Genomic DNA, 25,211 nt, shown 5'->3' on the forward strand with positions numbered 1-25,211 from the left:
AACCGCATTACATAGGAAGATTCTCTCAGGAATCTAGTAGCTGCCAAGACCTAAAGAGTCAACATATGCTACCTATGTGTGAGGAACTACTGAAGGGAGAAGAGCAGGAACTCTATTGGGAAGAAGATGGGGATTAATGGAGAGTAGCAGGCTTGCTTTGCCTTTTAGTACCGCCCTTTCTCCCAGAACCTCATGTCAGAGTGAGTAAAGAGCTTGGTGGCTGGCTAAACTCGATGGTATAAGCTAGAGTAATGGATAACGGACCTAGTCCCCCAAACTCAAATAAATACAATCAATCTCAATTAGGACAAATGACTAGGGGTAAGGGAGCAGCAACAGCCCGGTTCCCTTAACCGGAAATGGGGCGGCCCCTCCTTCCCCGCCAATCGGAAAGGAGACTTCCAATTCCAAGACGGTCATATGCAAAGAGGGAACTAAGAAAAACTTGTCATTTCACCCTTTCCTGAGCCTTTTATTTATAAGTTTGGGGAAGACCTAGGCAAAGAGAAGCAGTCATAGCGTTTAAATAAGGAGCTTTTATTGAATACATCAAAAACAGCAGAACTTTTCCTCCGTTTTTTGAAGCATACCCACGTTTTTTTCCATTCTTTGAAACAAACCGACTTTCCTATCTCCTATCTTCCCTTGATAGAACCTATTCTCTTTGCCTCTGAAATCTCTCTTATTTTATTTCTTAATAATAGTTTACCACACTTCCATTTCTGACTTTCTCCTTTAACTTCTCCCCCAATTTGATGTTCCATTCTGATCCCCATATCTTTGTTTATAGTTTATTTTGATCTGCTTAGTTTGTTTGACTAGTCTGGTGTTTTCTTTAAGTCCATTATCTTTATAAATCGGTCATGCCATGTTATCAAGAGACATTTATCAGTCATTTATCCCTTAGTTTGAATTTTAGTCGTGGCAAAACCAACTTTTTAATCTTAATTATTCTGTACCTCAATTTCTTCATCTGTAAACTAGATGACCTCTAATCTTTTAACTGTAAAATAATATGATTCTATGAGTGAGATAGATAAAAACATAATTAAGAATTTATTAACAAAATAAGATATTCTATCTAGAATATCTTTCTGGGATTATTAATTGAGATTCATGCTTGGATGGAAAGATGTACTTATTTTTTTCCTCTTCAATTGAATTGACCAAAGACATTTTCCCTATTATATATATCCCCTCCATTTACAAGCACACTCACTTAAATATTCCCTTAATGTACTTTTATGTTATATTATCTTACTTAATGTTGTAATATGTCCTCATGGTGTCATTGTTAAAGCAACAAAGTCTTAGAACAGGCTATCAGAATATTATGCTTATGTCTAGAAAAGGGGAAGGGGATATATTTGAGTCTTTTCAAATGGAAAAATGAGAGAAATCATAGAAAAGTTTCTCTTCCATTTTTCCAGATTCATATTTTAGAGGATACCACTCTAAAGAGCAAAAGATGAAGGAAAAATTGATGATCTGGGGCTATCACATGAAGTGGATTATATTGCAACTGTATTGAGATATCTTAGGAGACCAAAGCTTTAAATGTATTCATATTAACAGGCTTAAGGCCATTCCTATTGAAAGGCCAGGGCAAATCACATTGAGTAATTTTACAACTCTTTCTTTTAACCATACAAAACCGATAAGAATCCTTTCTTGTTCTCTATTCTCTCTTCTCGAAAATGTTTTTTTTTTTTTTACTTTTTTCTCTAAATTTGCAATCATGCCTAAATGATGTGGTATAAAATACTATCCACTATGAATTCCCTAAAAACAGTTCAAGTAACTGCACTGTGATTTTACTTTTGCTTTTTTACTTTATTAGTGCTGTGTAGTACTCAACTAGATTTTGGATTATTCTACCAATTTACTTAGAAATAGCAGCTCCCTTAGTTATGCTCACTAAAAATGATACATTAAGCCAAAAAATATACCTCTGTGATGCTCTAGGTAACTAACGTTCTGTTTCCTTATCTGACAGGTTTGATGCATGCTTCCAAAACTAAATTTATCCTATATTATGTAATTTAAGTCATAAGGGTTACTTATGTAGTAGTAGTAACTACTTATGTAGTAGTAGTAACATGAGTTACTACTATTAATACATTGTTGTAACATAAGTGAAAGATTTATTTTGGTTTCATAGGAGTCATATTTACCAATAATTACTTTTTGTTTATTTAAATATAATATTCAAAAGTAAACTAATGAGAATTCATTATTTCATGGATATTGATTCTTCTGGGATCAAGATGAACTTTTTATTGACAAAAATGGCTAGCCTTTTAAATCAGAAAGAACTAGATTAAAATCCTGCCTTAGATAGATACTGTGTGACTCAAAGAAGTATATATAAATTACAGAGTTATTAACTTACAGAGTTGAAGAGAATTTCTATTCCAATAATTCTCTATGTCAATTAAATCAATGATCCAGATGATCCTCCTTTCCTTCCCTTCCATAATGAATAAATAAGTAAAAATAATAATTATATTTGTATATAGTGTTACAAGATAAATTATACATTCTGTGCTTTTTTTTTTTTTAATTTTTTTTATTCATTTTTCCAAATTATCCCCTCCCTCCTTCCACTCCCTCCCCCCCCATGGCAGGTAATCCCATACATTTTACATGTGTTGTGCTTTTTTTTTTTTTTAATCATCAAATTGTCTGCCACATAGTCTTGAAAGGATTGTGAGTCACAAGATGGAAGGTAGAAGTGTCATTACAGATAGAAGCAGTTCTAGGGATTATCTCTAGAATGCTTAATCAAATTTAAATTTCTTTAAAGATATCAAACATTTAAGTTATCTAACTTTGAGTCACTTTCTATTTATTTAGTACTTAAAGAGCTGCTTCTTTCTTCCTAAAGTTAAAAATATACAGTGACCTTTGAAAAGAAATTCCCAAATAGCAGGGAAAACCCAGAATAAATCATGCTTCTTGATTAAATTTTATGCACCTAATATAATGCACTTATACACTGAATATTTTATAGATATAATGTAGGCTCTATAGGAAAATAATTCAGCAAAGCTCTTTGCTCATTTTTCATGTAGAAGTTAGAAAACTAAATGACTGGGTAGATCTCTAGTTAGTCTTGTATTACTGTTTTTCTTTTTCTTTCTTTCTTTTCTTTTTTTTTTCATTATTATTGTTCTTACACTAGTTCAAATTTCAAATCTGAAGGAAGTAAAGGACATTTTCTAAGGCTTTGAAGGTTTTTGCTTTAGTGATATAGCTCAGTTAGCTAATATTATTGAAGATATTGAGTTCTATTTCATCCTCAGTTAAAGAATTATACAGAATTATTACTATAATTTTACTATTATATGAAATCAAACACAATATTCAATTCAATAAATATTTGAGTGACTATGCACTACTGACACAAAACAGTCCCAAGAAAACAAACAAACCAGCTTAAAAGAACATACCCTTAATTGTATATAAATGATAGGGACTTGATCTGTGATTTTATTGATATAAGACACTGCCAAATCAAAACCATCTTTATTACTGCAGATTGGCACCTTATGCTTTTTTTTTTTTCCCTTGAGGCAATTAGGTTTAAGTGACTTGCCCAAGGTCCACAGCTAGGAAGTATTAAGTGTCTGAAGTCAGATTTAACTTAGATCCTCCTGACTTCAGGAGATTGGCCCCTTCTTTACAAAATATAGTTTTAGAGAAACATTAAGTGATTAACCATTATTAAATAGTAAATAAGAAAATAAGAAATAGGATGTCATCTTCTTGTCTCTATGGCCTGTTCTCTATTCCCTGTACCATGATGTCTCCCTTAAATTTCAAATTATTTAGGAAATTAAGATACCTATATGTTTTACTAATGTTAAATATACGTATTATATATATATATATAAAATTTTGGATTTAGATTTGGACTAAATTTAAGAGAACTGGAATTTTCGTACTGTCTCTATAATTTGCCATCAATGTGATGTGGGATTAATTAATTTACTCTTGAGTACTTTGTTTCCCTCATCTAAAGAATGAATGGCTTGGTTTTGGTAATCTCTTTTCAGGCCCTGATTTATGATCTATGATCTTTAAACCAAGATAGTGATTCCTATTAATAACTATGCAATGATTTCTCAAAGAACCTTGTGAGAAACTAATTCCTGTCTCTTTATGCATATGATCAATTCATATATGTTGTTAATTCTGCAGTAGACTTATATTTATATCTATACTTTCATGAATGAAAATTAGGATTTAAGGTTAATTCTTAATATAACCCAAGTTCCTATTGGGCTTCTATGAAGCCTACAAACACACATGAAAACCAGGATAAAGTTTTTAAAGGAACCTTAATTTTAAAGAGGCAATCAGTAGATCCTTATATGCAGGTTATTCAAGTGTCTAGGTGTCCTTGATTTATACCCTTGAAAGCCTAATTCTAGAGCCTCTCTTGCTTAGGGAAAAGACTTCCTTGAATAAATCTAACTTCCAGGAGTTGAGCAAAATTCATTCTATAAAAGTGAGTTCAGAATAGTTTTCCTTCAAGCAATATTCTTCCTTGTTAGTCTGAAATTAATGTGCTTAAAACAGAAATACCTACTAGCCGTGAAGATCAAGGAAATAGTGGAAGAGACTACTTAATTTGAAAAGGAAAACAAGCAATAGTTCTTGGATTTCTTACTTTGAAATACCGCAAACTTAGCCTAAGTTTACTTCGAAAAAAAAGAAGATAGGTGTGTTCTCTCTCTCTCTCTCTCTCTCTCTCTCTCTCTCTCTCTCTCTCTCTCTCTCTCTCTCTCTCTCTCTCTCTCGTCACCAACAGGAAACAAACCTTAAAATGAATTTTTTTAGGCTTCTGATATGATGAAATATGGAGGTCCAGGGATCATTTGTTACGTTGTTGTTGTTTTTTCGGGGGAGGGGTGAGAGGAGATGAATCTTTAATATATTTTCCTCCCTCTGGAGAAAATACTATCTGGTCATTACCAGGTGGCATTCCCTGTTGGAAATCAGTTCCACGGAGCTATGAGCCTGTTTCAGAAAGGCCATTTAACGCTGAAATGTGCTGATGCAGAAAAGAGATTTTGCTGTACTACGGTAAAAGAATAGGAAACTCGTATCCCTAGTTTAAATCCACGTAGAATTAAAACAGCTGTTCCTGAACTTCTCTGTCTGAGTTCCGCAAACCTCGTGTCTTACTGGGGATCTGGTTCTATCACCAGAAATTGTTTGAGAAGCTCTTAGTTCTCTTCAGGCGCCCATGGTTTCGGAGACTGGAAAGCTTTAGACCTTCATCTCTCACAACTTTGAAGGTTTTTTTTTCTTCCTTTCTTTCCTTCTTTCCCCCCCGCCTTATTCACTTTCCGCTAAATTTAAAAGGAAGAGCTCATGATTTTCCCTTTTCATTTTTGAAGGGGAAAAGTCTTATGAAAATAATAAACTCTGGAAGATCCAAATTTGTCTTACTCAAATGTGGGGGAGGAGGAAGATGAACAAATAAGCAAATATCTTTGGCATTGAGTTCCCACTGGTTACTCAAGAGATATAACTTCCACCCCCCCCCCAAAAAAAAAAAAGAAAAAAAAAAAAAAAAGGTGAGAGGGAAGCCTAGAACGTCAAAAAAATCCACTCTCGTCCCTTCGGCAGCAATCACCCAAAAGCTATTCTTGCCTGCTTCTCCAGAGGCTCCCAGATCCCGTTTACTTTCGCTCAATTTTGTTTTGCTCAGACCCACCAACCTAGTTCCTTGTTTTCTCCCTTCCTCTCCCCTTCTCCCTTCCCCCCAGCCCTAATCATCCCAGCTCTGGGACAGTCCTCCCTAAAGGAAAGACGCAAAATTCTAGCAGAGAAGAAGTGCGGAAAGTAAGGGAGAGGAGTGATTTTTGCATACTTATTCTTTTCTCAGCCAAGTGGGAAACAAGAAAGAGATAATGTCACATGAGTGATACTAGCAAGACCAAGGAAGTGGCAGTCCCTCCGGAGCCGCCAGGGTACCAGACAAGTCGATGCTCTCGGGGATATCCTTTGCTCGTATCCCATTGGCGGTGTGCGTTCCTGAGGGGCGGGACTCCCGGAGTGGAGTCCTGCCTACTCCGGAATCCCTGGCGCGCTTCGCACTCCCCATCATCCTTGCGCCTTCCTAGTGTCAGGCTCGCAAGGCTCGGTCCTGCAGCGCCCCTAGGCTGCCAGTCGGCGTCTCAACCACCTGCTCCGTTTAGAGGGGAGGGGGGGGAGAGAGAGACGTTGCGGGGGGGGAGGGGGGAGAGGGTGGGGAGGAAGGAGGAGAGAGGAAAGGAGAAGCTTACACACGCCTTCCAGTCACTACCACTCTGAGCCTAGCTCCCTTCCATCGCAGCTGCGGCTGCTGCTGCTGCTACTGCTCCTGCTGCTGCCGCTGCAACCACCGCCGCTGCCACTGCCACCGCCACCACTGCCTCTGCCACTACCGCTGCCACCTGAGGAGAACTGCAAGACCCGCTGCTTCTCATCACCTTTCTCCAGTGATTTTATTCATAGCACCTGGGCTTTTTTTTTTTTTTTTTTTTAATATACTGCGAATATTATTGCAAGAAAGATACTAAAAAGAAAATAAGGACCACCTGCAAATTACAAAATTACTCAATTGTCTCCATTGGGGGAAAGCTCTTGTGGTTCACCAGCAGGAAGGGGAATTGCTTTGGGGGGTGTTGTGGGGGAGGGGAGAGTTGGTGTCTCCGGCTTTTGGAAAGTTGCGTTCGAGGAAGAGGACGAGGTGCAACCCCAGATCCTGCGGGGGGCGGTGTGTCTGTGCGAAGCTGCTGCCCCCCATTCCCCTTTTCCCGTTCCTAACCTCCAAGTGGTACTATTACCAAGGGGATTGGAGGACGACGCCCCCCTCCTGTGAAGTGGACTGTGTTCTCGAACACAGAAGAGGAGGAGGAGGAAGAGGAGGAGGAGGAGGAGGAATATGGCACCGACAGCAGCCCACTCCTGTAGACTGGTCGTAAGCCTGCTGATCTCTGCCGCCGTCCTTAGGCCAGGTGAGCAGCTGCGGAAACGTGGCCACTCTTAATGTCAGGGTGAAGAAAGCGGGGAAGAGGGGGGTCATTTCCTGGGACCTCCTCCGCCAGTATGCCCAGGGCTATGCGCAAAGGCATTTAGAGGAGGGAGGGAACTGACGGGGGGGCGAGGAGAGTGTTCTTTTTGGATCTGGGACCTGTCACTAGTTCCTCCTGTTCAGGCTTTGCTGGTTTGTTTAAGTTTGGGTGACGAGCAGGTGCACTTTGAATCTCAAGTAACTTTATATAAAACTGGGGATGTGGGAGTGATTCGTGGGAAGACGACCTCTTTATTCTTCCCCCCCTCTTCAAATCCATATGTTTAGTGGCGATTTTTTTCTTTCCTCATATACTCTGAGTGTCTCTGTAGTGTCCAAGTCCACGTCATTGCTTCCATGCAGTTTTTGTATCAGTTAGATATGGCAAGAAATAATCGCACGCTACTCTCTTGATGAGTCCCCCCAATAACTTCCCCATAACAAAATTGGTTAAAGAAATTAGAAGAGATTGACGAGAGGGGAAAAAAAAAAATGAGCTGCATCCTTTCCCACACTTGCTTTCTTGAATATGGTTTTCCCTCCATTGATGCGTGTGTGACCAGAGAAAAATGGAAAGGGTTACAAGCAACACAACCAGAATTGGCAATATTAATGCCTAGGTTTGTGAAAGGTGGATAGATTGGTGGTTTGTGGTTCTTCCAATTTGTATGAGCTAACAGTTCTGAATTGTCTGACTATTCAGAAAAGAATCGCCACTCTCTCCCCACCCGGCCCTACCCCGACTACAATATCACACAACCGTTTCCTGACTTTCCACCCCTGTTCTGGCTCAAGTCCTTTCGGATCACTGTGGCTGAGGTATAGAAACCACTTGGCTGTCACTGATCCTTCAGAGTGCGGCAGTTGCGGTCTCTTTGCTTCCTCCTCCTCCACCCCTGGATTTTATTTAAAATATAAATATGTATACAACGTATATTTAAAGTTTTCACATGGGGTCTGAAAGCCAGGAGGGTGTTTATGTTGATTATTTCTCCCTCTTTTAGATCATTAAAAGAAAGCCCACTTTCTTCTTGCAGCTCTCAACATTATACAGAGCTCTTCAATTCTTTGCTAGGCAAAGCCATCAAACGGGTTTTAGAACCTCCACACTGCTCCCAGGCAAAAGGAAAAGAGAGAGAGAACTGTTTGTGGTGGTTAACTTGTGTACTGGGAGGGGGAGGGAGGGAAGAGGTTTGAGTGTGTTTTGGGGGATGGAAGAGGACTAGGATAGGAGTTTGCCTCTCCCCTCCCCCCTTTTAAAGTTGCTTTTCTGGTTGAGGTAATGACCTCACCTGCAGTCCTGAGGCAAGCTGAAGACAGCTCTTGCAACAAATCTCTAGCTTTTAGTAGGAGAAAGAAATCAAGAGTTTTAGAGGGCTTTAAACATGGGGAGGGGGTTGGATGAGCTGAAAAAGGGAGATGGATAGAGGGAAGATTAAGGAAAAGTGCAGGGTCGAAGACTGAGATTTTAGAAATCTTACTTTTCCACAAATCCAGTGGCCAAAAAGGAAGTGAGCTGGATAAAGAACGCAAGGCGGGGGATTGGGGTGAAGGCGGGGGTGGCAGTGGCGTGGGAGAGAGACGAAGCCAATAAAATGCAATTCACCAAAAAAAATGAGCCTGTAATTTTTTTCCCCCCAGTTTAACCATTTCGTGACTTTTATGGCATAATTTTAATGATTTCCTTTCCCGCTGCTCCTCCCAATTTTCCTTTAGTTGCTACTGCTATTGTTATTTTGTGTTGGACACGTCCCTGGTCAGGTCTCTATGCACATTGAACAGCTAATCGGGGAGTGGTTCTATCTCTAAAACGTCTCTTTCCCCCGTGCTGTGCAGTAGTCATTGCAGCTCTATTTATTTTAGCCCCGAAGGATTGTGTTGCCAGCAGTAAATGTACAACACGAACGCGTGAACAGTGCTGAGAGAGTGTATAATACACACTGTCACATAGTAACAGGAGCACACATACGCACTGCCTAATGCCAGGCTTCCTCTCTCGACTGAATGGTAGGTCGGATGTTGCAGACCTGAAAACCGAGAAGCCTAGAGTTCCTGGACTCTCCTCTGTGAGAATAGACCCCCTTTCAATATCGGAGATAGAGGTGTGAGGAGTGTGTGCGTGCTTTGAAAAGCGCAGTTTCAACCGTACAACTAAAAGTCTCATAGTAGCTAAATGTACTTTCTTCAGACCCCTTTGAAAAACTGACTCCTGTGGGAATGCAGTATAAAAGCCTGTTACAATGGACCCGGCAAGTGAGATCTCTCTCCTCTTACCCACCCACCACCCTTTTTTTTCTTTTCTCTTTCCTTTCCAGAGCTTTTTTTTTTTTTTCTTTTTTTTTTTAAATAGTGCTTGGTTAGATTGGAAGAACAAAAAGCCCTCTCGTTTGTAAAACTGTTCTTTTCTTTTTTTCCCCTTGTTTTTATTTAGCACTTTAGTATATTACGACTTTTAATATATATAAGATCCTCTATGAACATACTTTCTGACATGGGATATTCCTATGTACCTTTTGGGGTAGAGGATATTGACCATCGAAACTGAAGTGAATATAAAGGCAAAAGAATATGTGTTCTGCATTCAAGGTAGAGAGTCTCATTATTCTTATAGAAAGAGCGTCAGCCTGTGGTGACATTTTGTATTGCTTTAAGAAAGGCTTTGCCTGATTATATTTACAACAATAAGGGGTTATTGAGGTAGTGCTGTGCAATTAACTGTTTCTCCACTGGGGTCACTTATTTTTGTCCTCCTTTTAAAGTTTTTCAAACTGCTTACCATTAACTGATTTCAAAAAGTTTAACAACAGTTTTAACAAGTTGCTGCTTACTCTGTGTAATTTTTTTTTTTTTTTAAACAAGACCAGACCTTGAAATCATAGTTGACAATGTCTGTGTTCTGATTTTTTTTTTTTTTTGGTCGATGTTCTGATTTTTTTTATATTAATATCAAAACAAAACATACTTTAAAAAAACAATGCAAGCTAATTAGATTTCTGTATTGTTTTATTTAGTGTGTTTTCTGTTATATTAATCTTATGTTTCTTGTAGAACAATAGGAAATGGCCTAGACTGGTAATCTGGAAACTAGTTCTAGCCCTGACTCTGCCACCAACTTAGTATGACCTTGGGGATCTTTGACCTTATCTTTAAAATGAGTATGGAAAGATAATTGCTAGTATTTCTTCCAGGTCCCAAATGAAATAATATTTTTTTATGACATAAAAATTGAAAAGATAATTTCTTTGGGCAAGCTCCTGTTTAAATGGTTTCTTTCAAAGATTCTAATGATATTAAATGAAAATCTTATAGGCACAGTCAGGGAAAACTTTAAAACTTGAGTTTTAAAGATTGTTTTGGAAAAGTGGATGGCGTAATGAGACACAGATAAGGGACTCACCAGGAAGACCTAGGCTTCTGAAAAACAGGCCTGTGCCACAAAGGGGCCAAGTTACTTTTAACTCTCAATATCCTCAACTCTATAAGACATAGACAAGTGTGGAATGTTCCCACACCCATAAAATCATGTCTAGACCTTATTATTACTACTGTTCTGCCTTAACCCCAGGGAAAAAAGGTGTTGATCCTAAACTCCTGGTTACTATTCTTTGTATATTTCTAGATTCCATAAAAATATTTTAAGATTTCTGTTCCTCAGGGAACCGGAAATAAGAGCTCAAGTGAGAAATACACTTGCATTTCTTTCCCCTCATCACAAGAGAAGGTTCCATATTTGGAAAGATTTTTTGGACTTCAGAAAACTGATAGTTTAACCTGTTTCCACACAAATGACAAGATGCTTTTTGTCAACCTATAAATAGTTTCTAGACTAAAGCAAATAATATTGTTAATGATTCAGAGTGGAAAATCTTTTTCTCTATATGCTAAAGCTTGGAAAGAGATATTATAATATAATAGAAAATATTTATTAGTCAGTATTTTTAATTTGAAGTGTTTAAGGTTTTTGTTTATTTGTTTACAAATATAGATGGAGATCAACCTGAATTTTTAAAAATATGATTATTGGAGAGGTTCTGTATTCTAAGATTCAGCACAATTGGCAAGGAGACAGGAATTTTGCATTTTCTGCTTTACTACATTCACATGGTATGATTTTAGAAGAGCATTACTGTATCTCTTTCATATTATTCCATTCCCATGGGTAAAATCAAGCATCTTCACAAGACTTGCTTACTTTTTTAATTGTCTTGTAGATAAGGCTCTGTTTAAGATAAGGAATTTATTTACTCAGCATTTTCAGTGCTTCAAATGGAACCTTGTCTTAAACAGAAACTTATTACATTATTAGCAGTACCTTTTTAATTTGCTATGGTCAAGGAACAATTTCAATATTGTATTGGAAAGCAAGTAAAATTGTTAAATTTTTAAGTTTTCCAGATCACCTATCAAACCAGTGGCATCTTTGAAAACTGAGTAATATTGAAGCTTTTCAACATTACTTTGTGTTACAAGATAGTATTTTGTTTTAACTGTTTTCATAGTCACTTTTTTCTAACTTTAACAACCATACATCTCTTTGTTCTCATATATGTAGCATCAAACAATTTCAAAGATTTCTTAGCTCCTCAGAACTCTGGATTCAAGTAGATACGGACAGTGCTTACTTCAAATATATGCAGGCTCATAAGCAGAGGGAGCTACAGAATCTAGGAATATACTATACATATTTTCATGTATCCATATATTAGTCTTTATCTCTGTATCTGAAAAGGATATAGCTATAGATATATAGTTTTCATTATCATTAGCAGTATGATGTGTCTATCAGAAGACCTATGTTTAAGTCTTTTTCAGTGACTGTTAATGGTGAATTGGAAAAATTGGAGTTACTTACTCATTTACATTAGTTGTAGGGAATTTCCATATCCATTCAAAATAACTAAATCACTGACATATGTATGATGTGAACATATATAAGTGTGTGTATGTATATGAACTTAAACTTGGTTAATTTTAATGTGTTTAGGTCATTGACAGAGCTACATGACATCCAATTTCCTAAACATATATGAGAATCTGAATTGATAAAATACTATTAAAGCACATGTTTATCTATATTTGAATTAGCTGATATAAATTTTCCACTTACATTTATTTCATATTCTTTTTTGTAGTTACTAAAAGATTACTAACAGCATACATTTCCTCCACATCTTTCACAATCTTCCCTCACCAAAGAAACACTTTGTCCTCCAACTGGAGAGCACAATCAAGATTAAATAGTATCTCCTTTACACATAATTATCTCTTAATACATGTGCCATGTATCATTATTTGCAGTGTTGATTGTATCTATACAAAATGGAAAAAAAGAATAATGTTTTCATCCATTATTTCTTAAAGTATCACATGAATCATGATTCCTTTTTTTCTCATCTTGAGCAGAATACAGTACTTGCTTAAACTTCAGTGAGTATTAGCAGCAAATATATAATGGTATTCAAAAAGCATGTATCAACCTGATATCATAATTTATATTACAAGGATAGAATTAGCCATTAACGCTCTCATCTTTATTTTTTTCCATTCAGGTTTTCCGTCCTAGTTGAGGGAATCAAAGACATAGATAATCCAAAAAGGCAACATACACAGATATATGTTTAATTTTTTTGGCTTTGTTATATACTGTTTCAACATAAACAAGTCTTTTGTATCAAAAATTCCCAATTTTTTTTTTTTTTAATGAAGTTACATTATGAGTAGTAGATTAGGTAACTAGACTATAGCTACACAGATTCCCTTTCTTGCCATCATTCTCAGCTTTTCTTCTCTCATAAAGTCATACAAACACTATCCTAGTTAGAGGCTTATATCCTTCCAAGGACAGGGGAGAAAACTAGGCATTCTGATTTAAGAAGCACTTAAGTATTTTGATGTAAAAGGCTTTTCTTCTGGCTCCTACTGATTTGCTGAGTTAAACAAAAAATTATAATCATATCAATATAGAGCTTAAATAAAGAATAATTCATGTCAACAAGAACACAAAAGCAAAATTTTCTGGGGATAAGCCCTAATGTAAATAGTTCATTCCAATATTTTAGAAAATATTTAAGTAACTATGCATGCTTTGCCCTTAAAAATATCATATTTCCAAATGTTTAAACTCTAAACACAATGACTTTCCTTCAGTCTTAACTCCTTAGGAATAATGCTTCAACTCATTGTTGAGCCTTCAATTTCATTAATGGGGATATTGGTTCTTTCTTACCCTTGTATAATTTTTGATTACTCCAGAAAAATACAAGGAAGGACTAGAAGAGCTATAAAAAAAAAAAAGTCAAAATCTTCTATATAGTATAACTGACTTCTCAATGCTTTCTGTTTATTAGTCTTATTATTGTAACTTAACTAAGTACCCCTGTTTCTCAAAATACTTGAATAGAAGAATAATGTAATTAAGTAGTACTAAAGTATTCATCTCCAAAACTTGCTTTTCATCATGAGTGTTATTTTTAATTATTTTTCTAAAGGGTGACATCAGTTATAGAAAAATGTTATTGTGGGGTAAAAGATCTACTATTTTAATCCTTAACACCTGTCACAATAGCTGGTATCTAAGGATACTTAATAAATGTTTGTTGATTGATTGTTAAAGTTACTTAGCCTTATCAGGTTTCTCTGTAGCTCTGGGGCCAAGCTGGAGTATCTCTCACACCCATTCTTCTCCAATTCCATCCCCCACCGATACGAAAACCCATTTTATTATCTAGAAAGTTAAAAAAGGTTTAAGGGCTGCCTTAATCCAATCCCATTTTCAAATTCTTTCCTGAATTAGTTAGATATGTGGGCCAGAGGCAGCCAGTGGCCTGATTTTAATTGATGAACACTAAACTTGGCTATGGATTATTAGATAATCCTGTCATTTGTTTCTGGCTTCTGAGTTGTCAGAAAATTCTATCAAGTGAAAGTAGGATAATGGGATAGTAGTTACAAAGGACACCAATGGAAGTACAGACTAAGATTTAGCCTTTTCTTGACCTGAAAGTAGGATAAAAGCCTAGAGGAGAGGAGTAATCATGTGACTACAATTCCTAAATCATTTTTGATTTCACAGCATATACTTAACAGTTGGGTAGCTTCTAGGTACACAATCTGTTAGCCCCAAATTATTGGAAAGAGATTATAAATCATAGATTTAAAATATCAAAAGGACCTTAGATGGCTCTCTCTGTCTCTCTCTCTAAGCAGAAGAAGAAATAAGCCCAAATATTTGAAATGATTTCCTCAGACAGATGGAAGATCTAGAATTTGGGATTCTAACTTCAAATGCAATTTTTTTTTTAATTGTAAAGAAATTCTACTACCTCCCCTATGCTTTGGAAACTTAGTAGGTGGGAAGAGAAGAAAGAAGAAAACATGGAAGCAAGGAAGCCCACCAGAGAAATTGAAGCCAGTGATTCAACTAAAGGGGAGAGGTGATTAGTGCAACCAATATATATTTATATATATATATATATATTATAGTGTACAGTCAGGAAGGGGAATAGAGGGTACCTTGTCACAAAGAAGTTATTCCTTACCTTTAACATTGCTTCATCATCCTCAACCTCTTCCAGTAGGAGACTGGAGAGAAAAGGATATAGTTGTGTCAGAGGGTAAAAGGTAAGGGACTGCACATAACTGAGAGGAACACAGCCAGGAACAGGGTAGGATAGGAAGGACCGAACACTGTTTGGGGAATTTGCCTTGAGGACACAATGTATTCATTATAGCTCTGGAATTGAAAAAAAGATTGAAGACACTCAGATACTGTAGATTCAGAATCAGAACTGGAAGGGACAAGAGGCAGATACCAGGGCTTCAGAGCTTTTTAGGACTGAGATGATTATAGTACATCAAACATTGTTTTACCTTTCTCTTAGCTATAGGTTGTGTTTTTCTGCTTGATCACTTTCATACAAAATTGGCTTTTATTTAAAGAGCAACTCTTTTAACATAGTTATTTAGCTTTAAAGGATTGGGCCTTAGCAGGACATAAGAGTTATATTAAAGAGACTGTCACCCGAAGATCTTACATCCCCCCATATTAGACTGAGTAATACTATAATTTAGTTTAGTTTGATTTTGGTTCCTAAAGAGAATCAGGTGGAGGGTGGTGGTGGCAGTGGTAAAAGAGTCTGGATGCTGAAATAGTTAAAAATAAAATAATTAAGAACTTGGCATATCTCTCTCTCCTGAACCTACCTTATACCTCAACTGCTTACTTATCAATTTTTTTTTTGGGGGGGGTCTGTTCTAGACACAGAGAGTCCCACAAAAATGTAATCCAAGTAGTAAATAATCACAGTATCACCCAAGCACTCTTCCTTTCAAATGAAAAATGTACACTTCCACCACCCACAGTCCATTTTGCTTCCAGGACACACATTATAATAAAATATTTATTAAGTCATCTGCCATTTAGCCAAATAAAAGCAGAAAGAAAAAGGTTTCATATTTTGCTGTTATTTGAATATTTTAAAAAACAAAATGATTCTATATATTCTTTACACTGGGTTATTCTGTTATATTTTTGGAGGGAGACAATACAAAGTAAAACTTAGAACTAAATTTGATTTATCTGTAATGTAGAAAAATTGAAAGTAATGGAATTCCATACATTTTTTTTCTTTCTCATGTGAATAGTTTCTCTCACATCTTTAAAGCTGGATATCTATGGGGCAGAAAAGATAATGAACATGAATCTTGAACAAAAATTTTATTGGCCAATATAATCATATTTGTCATAGAGAGCTTAATAACATACTTCTGAAAAAAAATACAAAATATTCCTATTTCAAATATTTAATATATCTCCAAAATGTCTCTAATGAGGATTTAAAAAAGTAAATTGTTCAACTTAGGTCCTTAAACATTTTCTCTTAGGTATGATTTAGAGAATTCATTATGAAAGTTTGTAGAAACTCATCACCAAAATGGCTGTAAGGATAGAAATATTTTGGTTATAGAAAAGGTCACCTCCTAAGAAATAGAGAGGTATTGTGTGGTTTTTATCAGTTGGAGGGACTTCCATCATTGTAAATCTTTCAAGTATAAGTGTGAGGTACTATCTCCATATAAAAATGAGTTCATTTCCATAACAAATTGTTGTTTTTCCTTAGTCAATTCATTAATTTATTTTCTATAACTAATTTTTTTTTTCTCTTGAAACCCTTCGGTACTCATTTTAAACTTTATGTAAAATAAGAAAATGGAGACAAATAAAACGTACACAACATGTAGGCTGAAATTCTGAGCAAGATTAAACCTATAATGTGATCAATACCTAGTTCTATATTGGGAGACAGGGAAGCATCAGTGGCATGAGTGAAAATGGTAGCATACCCTAGAATGCTTGGAACAACAATAACTAAATCACAAGCTGCTGCTTTTTAATGTATTTTAATTTTAAAATTATGTTACTTTCAATCCACATCCTCATCCATCTTGGAGAATTCCTACTCCACACTAAGAATTAGATTGTGTTTACCCTGCTGTTCAAATCCAGATAAGAAACATCACATGATTCTTAACTCTATTGACATTGTTCTTCATTACACAAGTAGTGAAGAATCCCATCATTGTTCAGTATTGGTAGATGAATTATATTGGAAGGCTAATTAATATCCTCTGGAAAACTTCAGGAAGCATTTTTTAAATTCAACTGCTTATCTTGAAAAGAGACATTTAAAAAAAAATAAGAGTTTAAAATAAAAATTTTGTTAGAATTTTAAAAGGTTCTCAAAAAGTTTCCTTCTACTAAAATATAAAGAGCGCTCTATTCTTTAATAGAATTCTCGTAATATTATATTCTTGGCTTTTGTTACAACCAAGTTAGAAAGAAAATTTGTTTTATAGTTAATTTTATAAAAAAATTATGCCTTATATAAAAGAAGTGAAGAATTTTCAAAAGTACTTGTTAAAGGTAAAGCAAAAACTTACACATTCTCTATTTCTAGATGGATACCATTAATATGCTAGCATTGTAATTCCCATATTTAGCTTCTATTTGAAACTGGTTTGATATGTTTTAAGTTTGTGGTACATAAACTTTCACCTTCATAAACATTTTCTGTACTTGAGAGGTGTGCATAGTTTTGAGAGGAATTTTTATGTTACATATAAGATTTATAACATAATCTTGTAGTCACCTTTCACGTTTTTGTGGGCTTAAAGATGATGAAAAAGGACATGATTCAAAATATGAATAATACTTTTGAAAGTGGACCTATGAAAAGAGGTAATAAATATTTAGTTTTTTAAACAAAATGTGGGTGAATTAATCCTTACTCAACCCTATCCGTATGGATGGAATCTAGTACTCTAATGTGGTATTTCTGTGAGGAATGTCTGTATAGCCAACATGAAACTGCATTTCTTATCACACTAGAATAGCAAATCTGTATCTGTTTATTAAAACAAGCCCTGCATCTGCTCAGCAGTTTTTTTGTTTGTTTTGTTTTGTTTTTTCTTTTCCAGATAAGAAAGATGGCTCTTCTAAAGGAACTGATAAAATAGTGAAGGGAGTAGAGCATTAGGGTGTGATTTGGAGTTATCATAGTTTAGAACAGTTTTATAATATTTAGTTAAAAAGAATTTGAATTGTTTTGGAAGTGTTTTCTACAGATAACTTGAATACCCCGAACCTACTTCCAAGATAACCAACAAAAATTAATTTTGCAGCTTAATTTCCATAGGTCAATCAATTAATGCTGCCATGGTTAAGTGGATCTATATTTCTAGATCAGCACTTTTCCATTGTGAAGCCATAATATAATGCAGCTAATTTATTCATAGCAGGAAACATTTAAACTGTATATAATTTTCATTTTGCTGATGGCATCTATTATATTACATTACAATTATATTTGTAGATGTATTTGATATGTCACCAAAATAGCGGGTAATATATTCATAGTAGAATATTTCACAATAGTAAAGGAGTATAATTCATTGAGTTTTATTAGTTCATAAATGTTAGAAAAAGCATAAATTGAAAACTATAGTTTTAAAAATAATCCTGAAAAAAAAGCCATAAGAAATGGAAATAAGAAAATACCAGTACTAAAGTTATCCCTGATAAAATAATATGTGAAATTATTCCTGGAAATTGAAATGTGTATTTGGTTTTTTACTTTTATAAGAGGGAATTGTAGTAATGGCCTTGTAATGGAAAAAAAAAATGTTTTCATTTATTATGATGATGATAGCAACATGTTGGTTTTAAATAAGGACACATTTTCTCAAATATAATTCAATAGAGGGAGCTCTACTACTTTCTTGTTATACATACTTAATATTTTAATTTGTTATCATTTTTCTTCTGGCTTCTGATTTAATAGTAAAATTTATTTTAGACCTAATTTCTTCTTTCAATTAAGAAATGATTCATTTTGAACTTAATATTAAATATCAATAGAACTAAGCTATTTACATTTAAATTAATTTCAACACATAAATGGATTTATAATTTTCATTCATTTCAATTCTTTGTCCTCTCTTTTTCATCCACATTTTCATTCTATAAGACCTTAATAAGTTTGTATTTCTCTTAGCTTTCTTCTTTTTTTGCTTCTTGCTTTATTTCATTACAAGTGCTAGATTTGATTTTATTCCTTATACTTGTTCTTTTTAACTACTTTATAGGAAGGGGTGTGCTGGTATATATTTAACAATCAGCTCTGGATGTGTGTGTGGAACATACTTTTAACACATATTTAACTTTAATTTATATTATCAAAATTTTCTCTCTCTGCCAGAGATATCATGAAAATAATAAATCAACTCCTGATTTTTAGTGTTAACCAATTCTCAAAGTGTACATTTAACATATACTGAAAGTTTAATAATCAGCTCTCCCCACCATTAATATTACTCCTTTATATTAATGTAGTGAATGGAGAGCTGGCCTTAGAAATAGGAAGATAAGGTTCATGCCCCTTTTCTGATATGTAGTAGCCATATGATATAGTCTAGGGAACTCCTTTAGATGTCAGTTTACAGAGAAGGCACAGACTTGATAGAGGGAGGAGCTTTGTTTGGGAATTCCTTGTAACTGAATAGGATAGCTATAGGGTAGTAGGTAGCATAGTAGATAGAGAGCCAGACCCAGAGTTAGGAAGATTCATCTTCCTGAGTTCAAATTGTGTCTTACACTGGCAAGTCACTAAACCCTTCTTGTCTTTGTGAAATGAGCTGGAGATGGCAAACATAGCAGTGTTTTTGCTATGAAAACCTCAAAGATTCAGATGTGACTGAACAACAACAATGATATAACAATAAATTATAGGTCTAGTCTCTATTCTACTCCTTAGAATAAAGAAGACCTAGCTTAGAAATTTGCCTTGGACTTAATAGCTATACCCCTCAGTGTAATTTAACTTCTTTTGGTCCTCACTTTCCTCATCTGTTAAATAGGGAGAGTTTCTGTCCCAGAGTGTTGTAAAGATCAAATAAGATGATCATGTAAAGAAATTTAAAGTACCATGTAAATGTTAGCTGTTAGTTATTTTTATGAATTTACCAAAATAATAGCCAGTGGTTTTTCCCCGTACTAATGATTCCCTACGTATTCCTTATATTTAGGAAGAGCCACGTGGGCATCATCATGATGAATCTCCGATTAATAAATGGCTAATACTAATGATAGCATCTCTAAATTTATCCCCTTTTTCTAAGATGTCCTTTTCCTATTTCTTTTCTAATCAAGCCTTAACTCTGAGTCAGACATCAGGAAATCACCCAAAGTCTATATATTTTTTTGGTATCCCCCAATTCTTTGAGAATTTTTTTCTTTTAAAATTGTTTCAAAATTGAAATGCAATATTTATATTTCTTCTATATCATCCTACAGCTAATAAGTCGTGTAGCAAAATACAATGAAGAACATTTAAAGGTCATTATGTAACCATATTCAGGTGACTTACCTGAAGTAATGGTCCTGTGTAAGTCCAAATTACCTCCTCTAGGGCACTATAAATGAATTGTGATTATTATATATGTATGCAGTGGTGACCTGCCATATACATTAAGTAACCACAAAAAGTAGTTTACTCTTTGTTATTTACTCCACTATATAAAACGCTAATGATGTGGTAATGCTCATTGCTCCTCCTGAGGTATTGTCTACCTTAAAAGATCAATAGGTTATATCCCCAACTTAACTCGATATGCAAAATTTGCTTATTCAGTATTTCCTCACTCCTGTCCATCAGTTTAACTAATATGTCCTCTTATAATTTCAACATAGACTTTGAAATTTTGAGTACAACTCTATCTGGGTTAAAAATAATAATTTTGAAGTCCTTATAAAATAGCACAGCACCAAGAAGTCATGGGAACCAGCTCTGCCCAAATCCTCTCACATATAAAGAATTGCTATCAGTTCTCCCTCTTTTACAACCAAAAAGGAAGGAAGACAAAGAACAAATGGAACACAAAAAATTGTAAACGTCACTAAAGAATGGGAGAGTTTGTACTATTCTTATGTCACCATCCTATTCTAATGCCCTGGAATCTGAGCTAGCAAATGAACATGACCTGTTGCATTATGTCTCATAAGTCTCTCAAATGGGAACCATCTACCACCTCCCATATCCATGCTACTTGGATAGAGGGGTCAGAAGTTACTGAGGCTTTTCTTATTCCACCAATGGCTCATGCCGCATATCCTGAATATTAAGGGAAGTGCAAGACAGGCATCTTGTCCTATGATGGATAAAAATAGCATAACCAATTTACTCACTGGAGACCACCTAAGACAGAAGCACAAAGAATGACATTAAGAAGTGATTGCATTGTCTTTGGTTAAGTGCTGCATATAGTACTACACTCCCCAGATTGAATATGGACCTCATAGCTGCTCTAATGAGGGCATTAGTCTGGTCATTCCATCTAGCAGAATAATATGCTATTATTTATTAAGTGCCTACTGTGTAAATGGTTCTGTGGTCAGCACTGGGAATAAAAAGAGAGACAAGTGCATATTTTCAAGGAACTCAGTCTAATAAGGGAGACTAGCAAAAAAAAAAAAAAAAAAAAAAAGTACAACCAAGCTATATGTAGGATAAATAGGAAATCATTAACAGAGGATAAGCACTAGAATTAAGAGTTTGGGAAAGGTTTTCCATAAAAGATGGTATTTTAATTGGGACTTGAAGGAAGCCAAGAAACCCAGGAAGCAGAGATGAAGAACATTCTAGGCATAGGGAACAACCAGAGAAAATGCCTAGAGCAGAGAGCTGGAGTGCTTTATTCATGGAACAGAAGGATGGGATGATCAGTGTCACTACATCAAGAACTTTGAAACATGCCTCATTAATAACTATATGCAACAGCAAAAATCAAAGTTCTTCCATTTGCCCTAAATCTAAAGTGGAGAGGTTTGAATAGTCCAAATACTTCTCTCCAGATCCCATACCACTCAAACTTCTAACTACACCTTAGGAAACTATGAACATTTAAAAAATCTTATATATTACCATCGTATAAAACCTGTCAGATTGGCTAACATGACAGAAAATGACAAATAATGTTGGAGTTGTGGAAAAATTGGGACACTAAAGCACTGTTGTGGAGTTATGAACTGGTCTACACATTTTGAAAAGCAATTTGGAACTATGTCCAAAGATCTATAAAATTGTGCATACTCTTTGACCTACAATACCACCACAAGATCTGTATACCAAAGAGATTAAAGCCACTCTTTAAAAAAAAAAAATTAAAAAAAATTTTTTTACGGGATTTCCACTCATCAATTGGGAAATAGTTGAACAATGTTGTTGTGATTACTTACAACTATTGAGTTGTAAATAATGATGAACTGAAGTTACAGAAAAACCTGGAAAGTTTGGTGCAAAGTGGAGTAAACAGAACTAGGAGAATACCATACATAGTAATAGCAATATTTTAAATACTTCCGATTGAGAAAATGATCCAATATAATTCCAAAAGACTCATGATTAAAAAAAAAAAAAAAACTATTCACCTCTACAGAGAGAACTGATGAACTATGAGTGCAAACTGAAGCATACATTTTTCACTCTTAATTTTTTAAATATATAAGTAATATATAATATTAATTTATATAAAATGTTTATATTGATAAAATATATTTTATAAATATATACATATTTACATATTTTATATTTATTTTTTTCTGTTTTTGAGTGTTTTCTTTTGCAGCATGGTTAATATGAAAATATGTTTTGGTGACTTCATACGTATTATAATGATATATCGTATTGCTAGCCTTCTCAAGGGATAAAAGAAGGGACAAGAGAGAGATAGAATTGGTAATTTAAAAAAATAAATATTAATTTAAATATGTAATTAAGAAATATCTAATGAAATAAATATATTTTGGGGAGAAAACATATCTTTTTTTTTTTTCCAAAACTTTATGTATCACCCATGTAGCCCATTGAAAAGACTGGGCAGAATTCCCCTATTAGATTGCACAATGGATAGAACAATGAACTAGGAATCAGGAACAAAAGTGCTAGAATGGTTTTCTTTCTCCACTCATTTTACAGATGAGAAACTAAGGCAAATGGGTTACACAGCTAAGTAAGTGTCTGAGGCTGGATTGGAACTCAGGTCTTCTTCACTCTACGCCCAGTGCTCTATGTGCTGCCCTAAGTACTATACTGTACTTATTCACAATAAATAAAAGGAGAGGTTGAATTAGGTGATCTCTCAAGTTTTATTTGCATTCATATTCTGAGATAATTCAGAAAAAAATTGCCAATTTTATATTGTTTTTATTTAGTTTTGTTTTTAGAAATCAGATTTAATTGAATGTGATTGGTCTCCAGGTCAGAGTATATGTTACAGCTAGAATAGATGTGATCCTGATGATGACTTTATAATCATAATATCTTCTTCAGGTGAATTTTTCATCTTTCTGTTTGTTAGTATTCTGTTGCAATTTTTTCCTGTTCTCCCTCCCCCTCCTTATGATAGAATTGGGAAGAGGTTTCCAACTAGTGGATTTTCCTGGCTTTATACTGTGCTTCATCTCATAGGAGGTCTCCAAGTGTGTTAATTCTTAATTCCAAAATATAAATTCAGTTGGATCAGTTAACTTAAGAAAGGTTTTCTTCCTTTTATTATAAATGATTATAAACAATGCTTTTATTCATAGTAATTTTTTCTAAAAATCCCGCAACTTAGTACTTAGTATAGGGATGCTTTTGATAATCATGCCTTAATCAAGAATATGAAAGCATCAAGGGCGATCAAAGTGGAATTCCAAATGTACAATGTAATAGTAGAATCTCACTGGAATTTAATTTGAATGCAGATACTGAATCAAAAGAATTATATTTGAAAGGTATTTGAAAGAAAGAAAAATAGATGGTATTTCCCTTAACGAGTCTGTCTGTAACAAAATGATTATAGAGTCTTACTTTGAAAGATTCTATACTAACATTTTTTTTTTCCATTTTTGAAATCTCCTTTTGATCCTGGATGACTCCAAACTAAATATTTTAATTAGAATAAGTATCCCATTTACCCTATGTTTTACTCACCTTTCCTTCCTATTTAGGTTTTAATGAAACATTCTTTTTAAACCAGTGGAGTTTTTCTCTATCATCTAGTAAAATGATTGAATTTTTAAGATGGCATCAGAGTTAAATGATTCTACTTACAATAGGTGGTTTTAGAATCAATAAGGTAGGGGCAGGTGGCTGGCTGGAGCAGTGGATACAACATTGACCCTGATGTCAGGACTTGAGTTCAAACTGGCTTCAAATACTTTATATTTAGTAGCAAAAAAGAATAGAATAAAGGAACTATGATGTGATGAATCTTTTGCAACATCTAATTTTACCATGTGGAGAGGGGAAGGGCAAAGAATCAATTTTATTCATAAAAAGATAACATTTCTGAATTGGTATTTCTTAAATGTAAATAATTTCTTATTTTTTAAAGTAAATTTAGGAATTGTCATTTCAATTATATAATAGGATAATCTAAACGATATGTCTTCCCAAAATCTTAAATAAGAGTTGGAAATAAATCATTGTCCAGAGGTTCTAGTTCCTCTTCACAATTTTAGGCTGAGTCAGTTGCTTGAGAAGATATTATATTTGTTATTAATTTGAGCATTTTATACAGTACCTATAGAAACATGTAAATCAAAGAATCCCAGAATTAAGAGGGACCTTGGAGGTAATTTACTAAGACTCTAAAACTGTGTAACTCCTTGTGAACCAAATACATTGTCAGAAAGTGATTTAACTTTCCATGAATGTAAGTAGAACCCTTTTGGGATTTTTGGGGAATTTGGGATTTCTTTTGGGAAAGTGCAAAATATATTTGAAAAGTAGCAGCCATTAATGCTATAAAAGTAAGAATTATTTTTCAGTACTCATAACTAGGAAAAAATCTAAAATGAGATATTTTACAATGGATCAATGTTGTAGTATAAAGAAAGCAGTGGACTACAAGTTAGGAAACATAGATGTAAGGACTAGTTATACCATTAACTTGCATGTCTGATCTAGGAACTCCAACACCTGCCTTTTCTGTTCTACTTCTGCAATATTCAACATTCCTAGTGTATACAAAACTGTTCTTTGAAATTGGCAACAATGGCTCCAAGGTTTTGAGATTAGCATCATTAAAAGAATTAGGGGAGTACTCAGAAGAGATCAAAATTGGTTTTGCATATTTTTAATGTTAATTATAATTTTATTACATTCTTATTCTTTGAAAATTGGAATTCACATTTGAAATCCACTTCAAATAGAATATTTGATTTTTATCAGGGTATTCTATTCCCTGACAATGCCTAATGATGGAGACGTTCTATTACCAACTTCTTTAAATTTTCTCTAGATTAAATAATCTCAATTTTCATAGCCTTTTCTCATAGGATTCATTTCACAGTAATGAATCACTTTCATTGCCTTTCTTTTGGATCCTGCCCATATGTTTTGAATATTACTTCAATTTCATAGTCTTGCTCCACCATTCACCAAACATAGCTTTGTTAATAAATTTTTACTCATTTGGCTCATTGGCCCAACTTTCTTCTGAATTTCTGCCAGGATATTTTGATATTCATTTTTTAGTCTAAAGGAATCTGATTGTGATGATGTGCTACTGGAGACCTGTGCCATTGTCCTATATAATGTGA

At 34.6% G+C, this 25,211-nt stretch overlaps 1 protein-coding gene across 7 annotated transcripts in view; it reads left to right on the top strand.

Annotated features, from left to right (window-relative positions):
- Window positions 1-6,258: 6,258 nt before the first annotated feature.
- ALCAM (activated leukocyte cell adhesion molecule) overlaps window positions 6,259-25,211 on the top strand; it is a 254,902-nt gene continuing 235,949 nt past the window's right edge. For all 7 annotated transcript variants that reach the window (XM_074301078.1, XM_074301081.1, XM_074301080.1 and 4 more), the window contains exon 1: window positions 6,259-7,013. In XM_074301078.1, coding sequence (XP_074157179.1) covers window positions 6,941-7,013 — 73 coding nt within the window. In that variant the 5' untranslated portion in view covers window positions 6,259-6,940. The remainder of the gene's footprint in view (window positions 7,014-25,211) is intronic.

This window comes from Sminthopsis crassicaudata, chromosome 3 (assembly GCF_048593235.1).
Source record: "Sminthopsis crassicaudata isolate SCR6 chromosome 3, ASM4859323v1, whole genome shotgun sequence".
Taxonomy (NCBI): domain Eukaryota; kingdom Metazoa; phylum Chordata; class Mammalia; order Dasyuromorphia; family Dasyuridae; genus Sminthopsis; species Sminthopsis crassicaudata.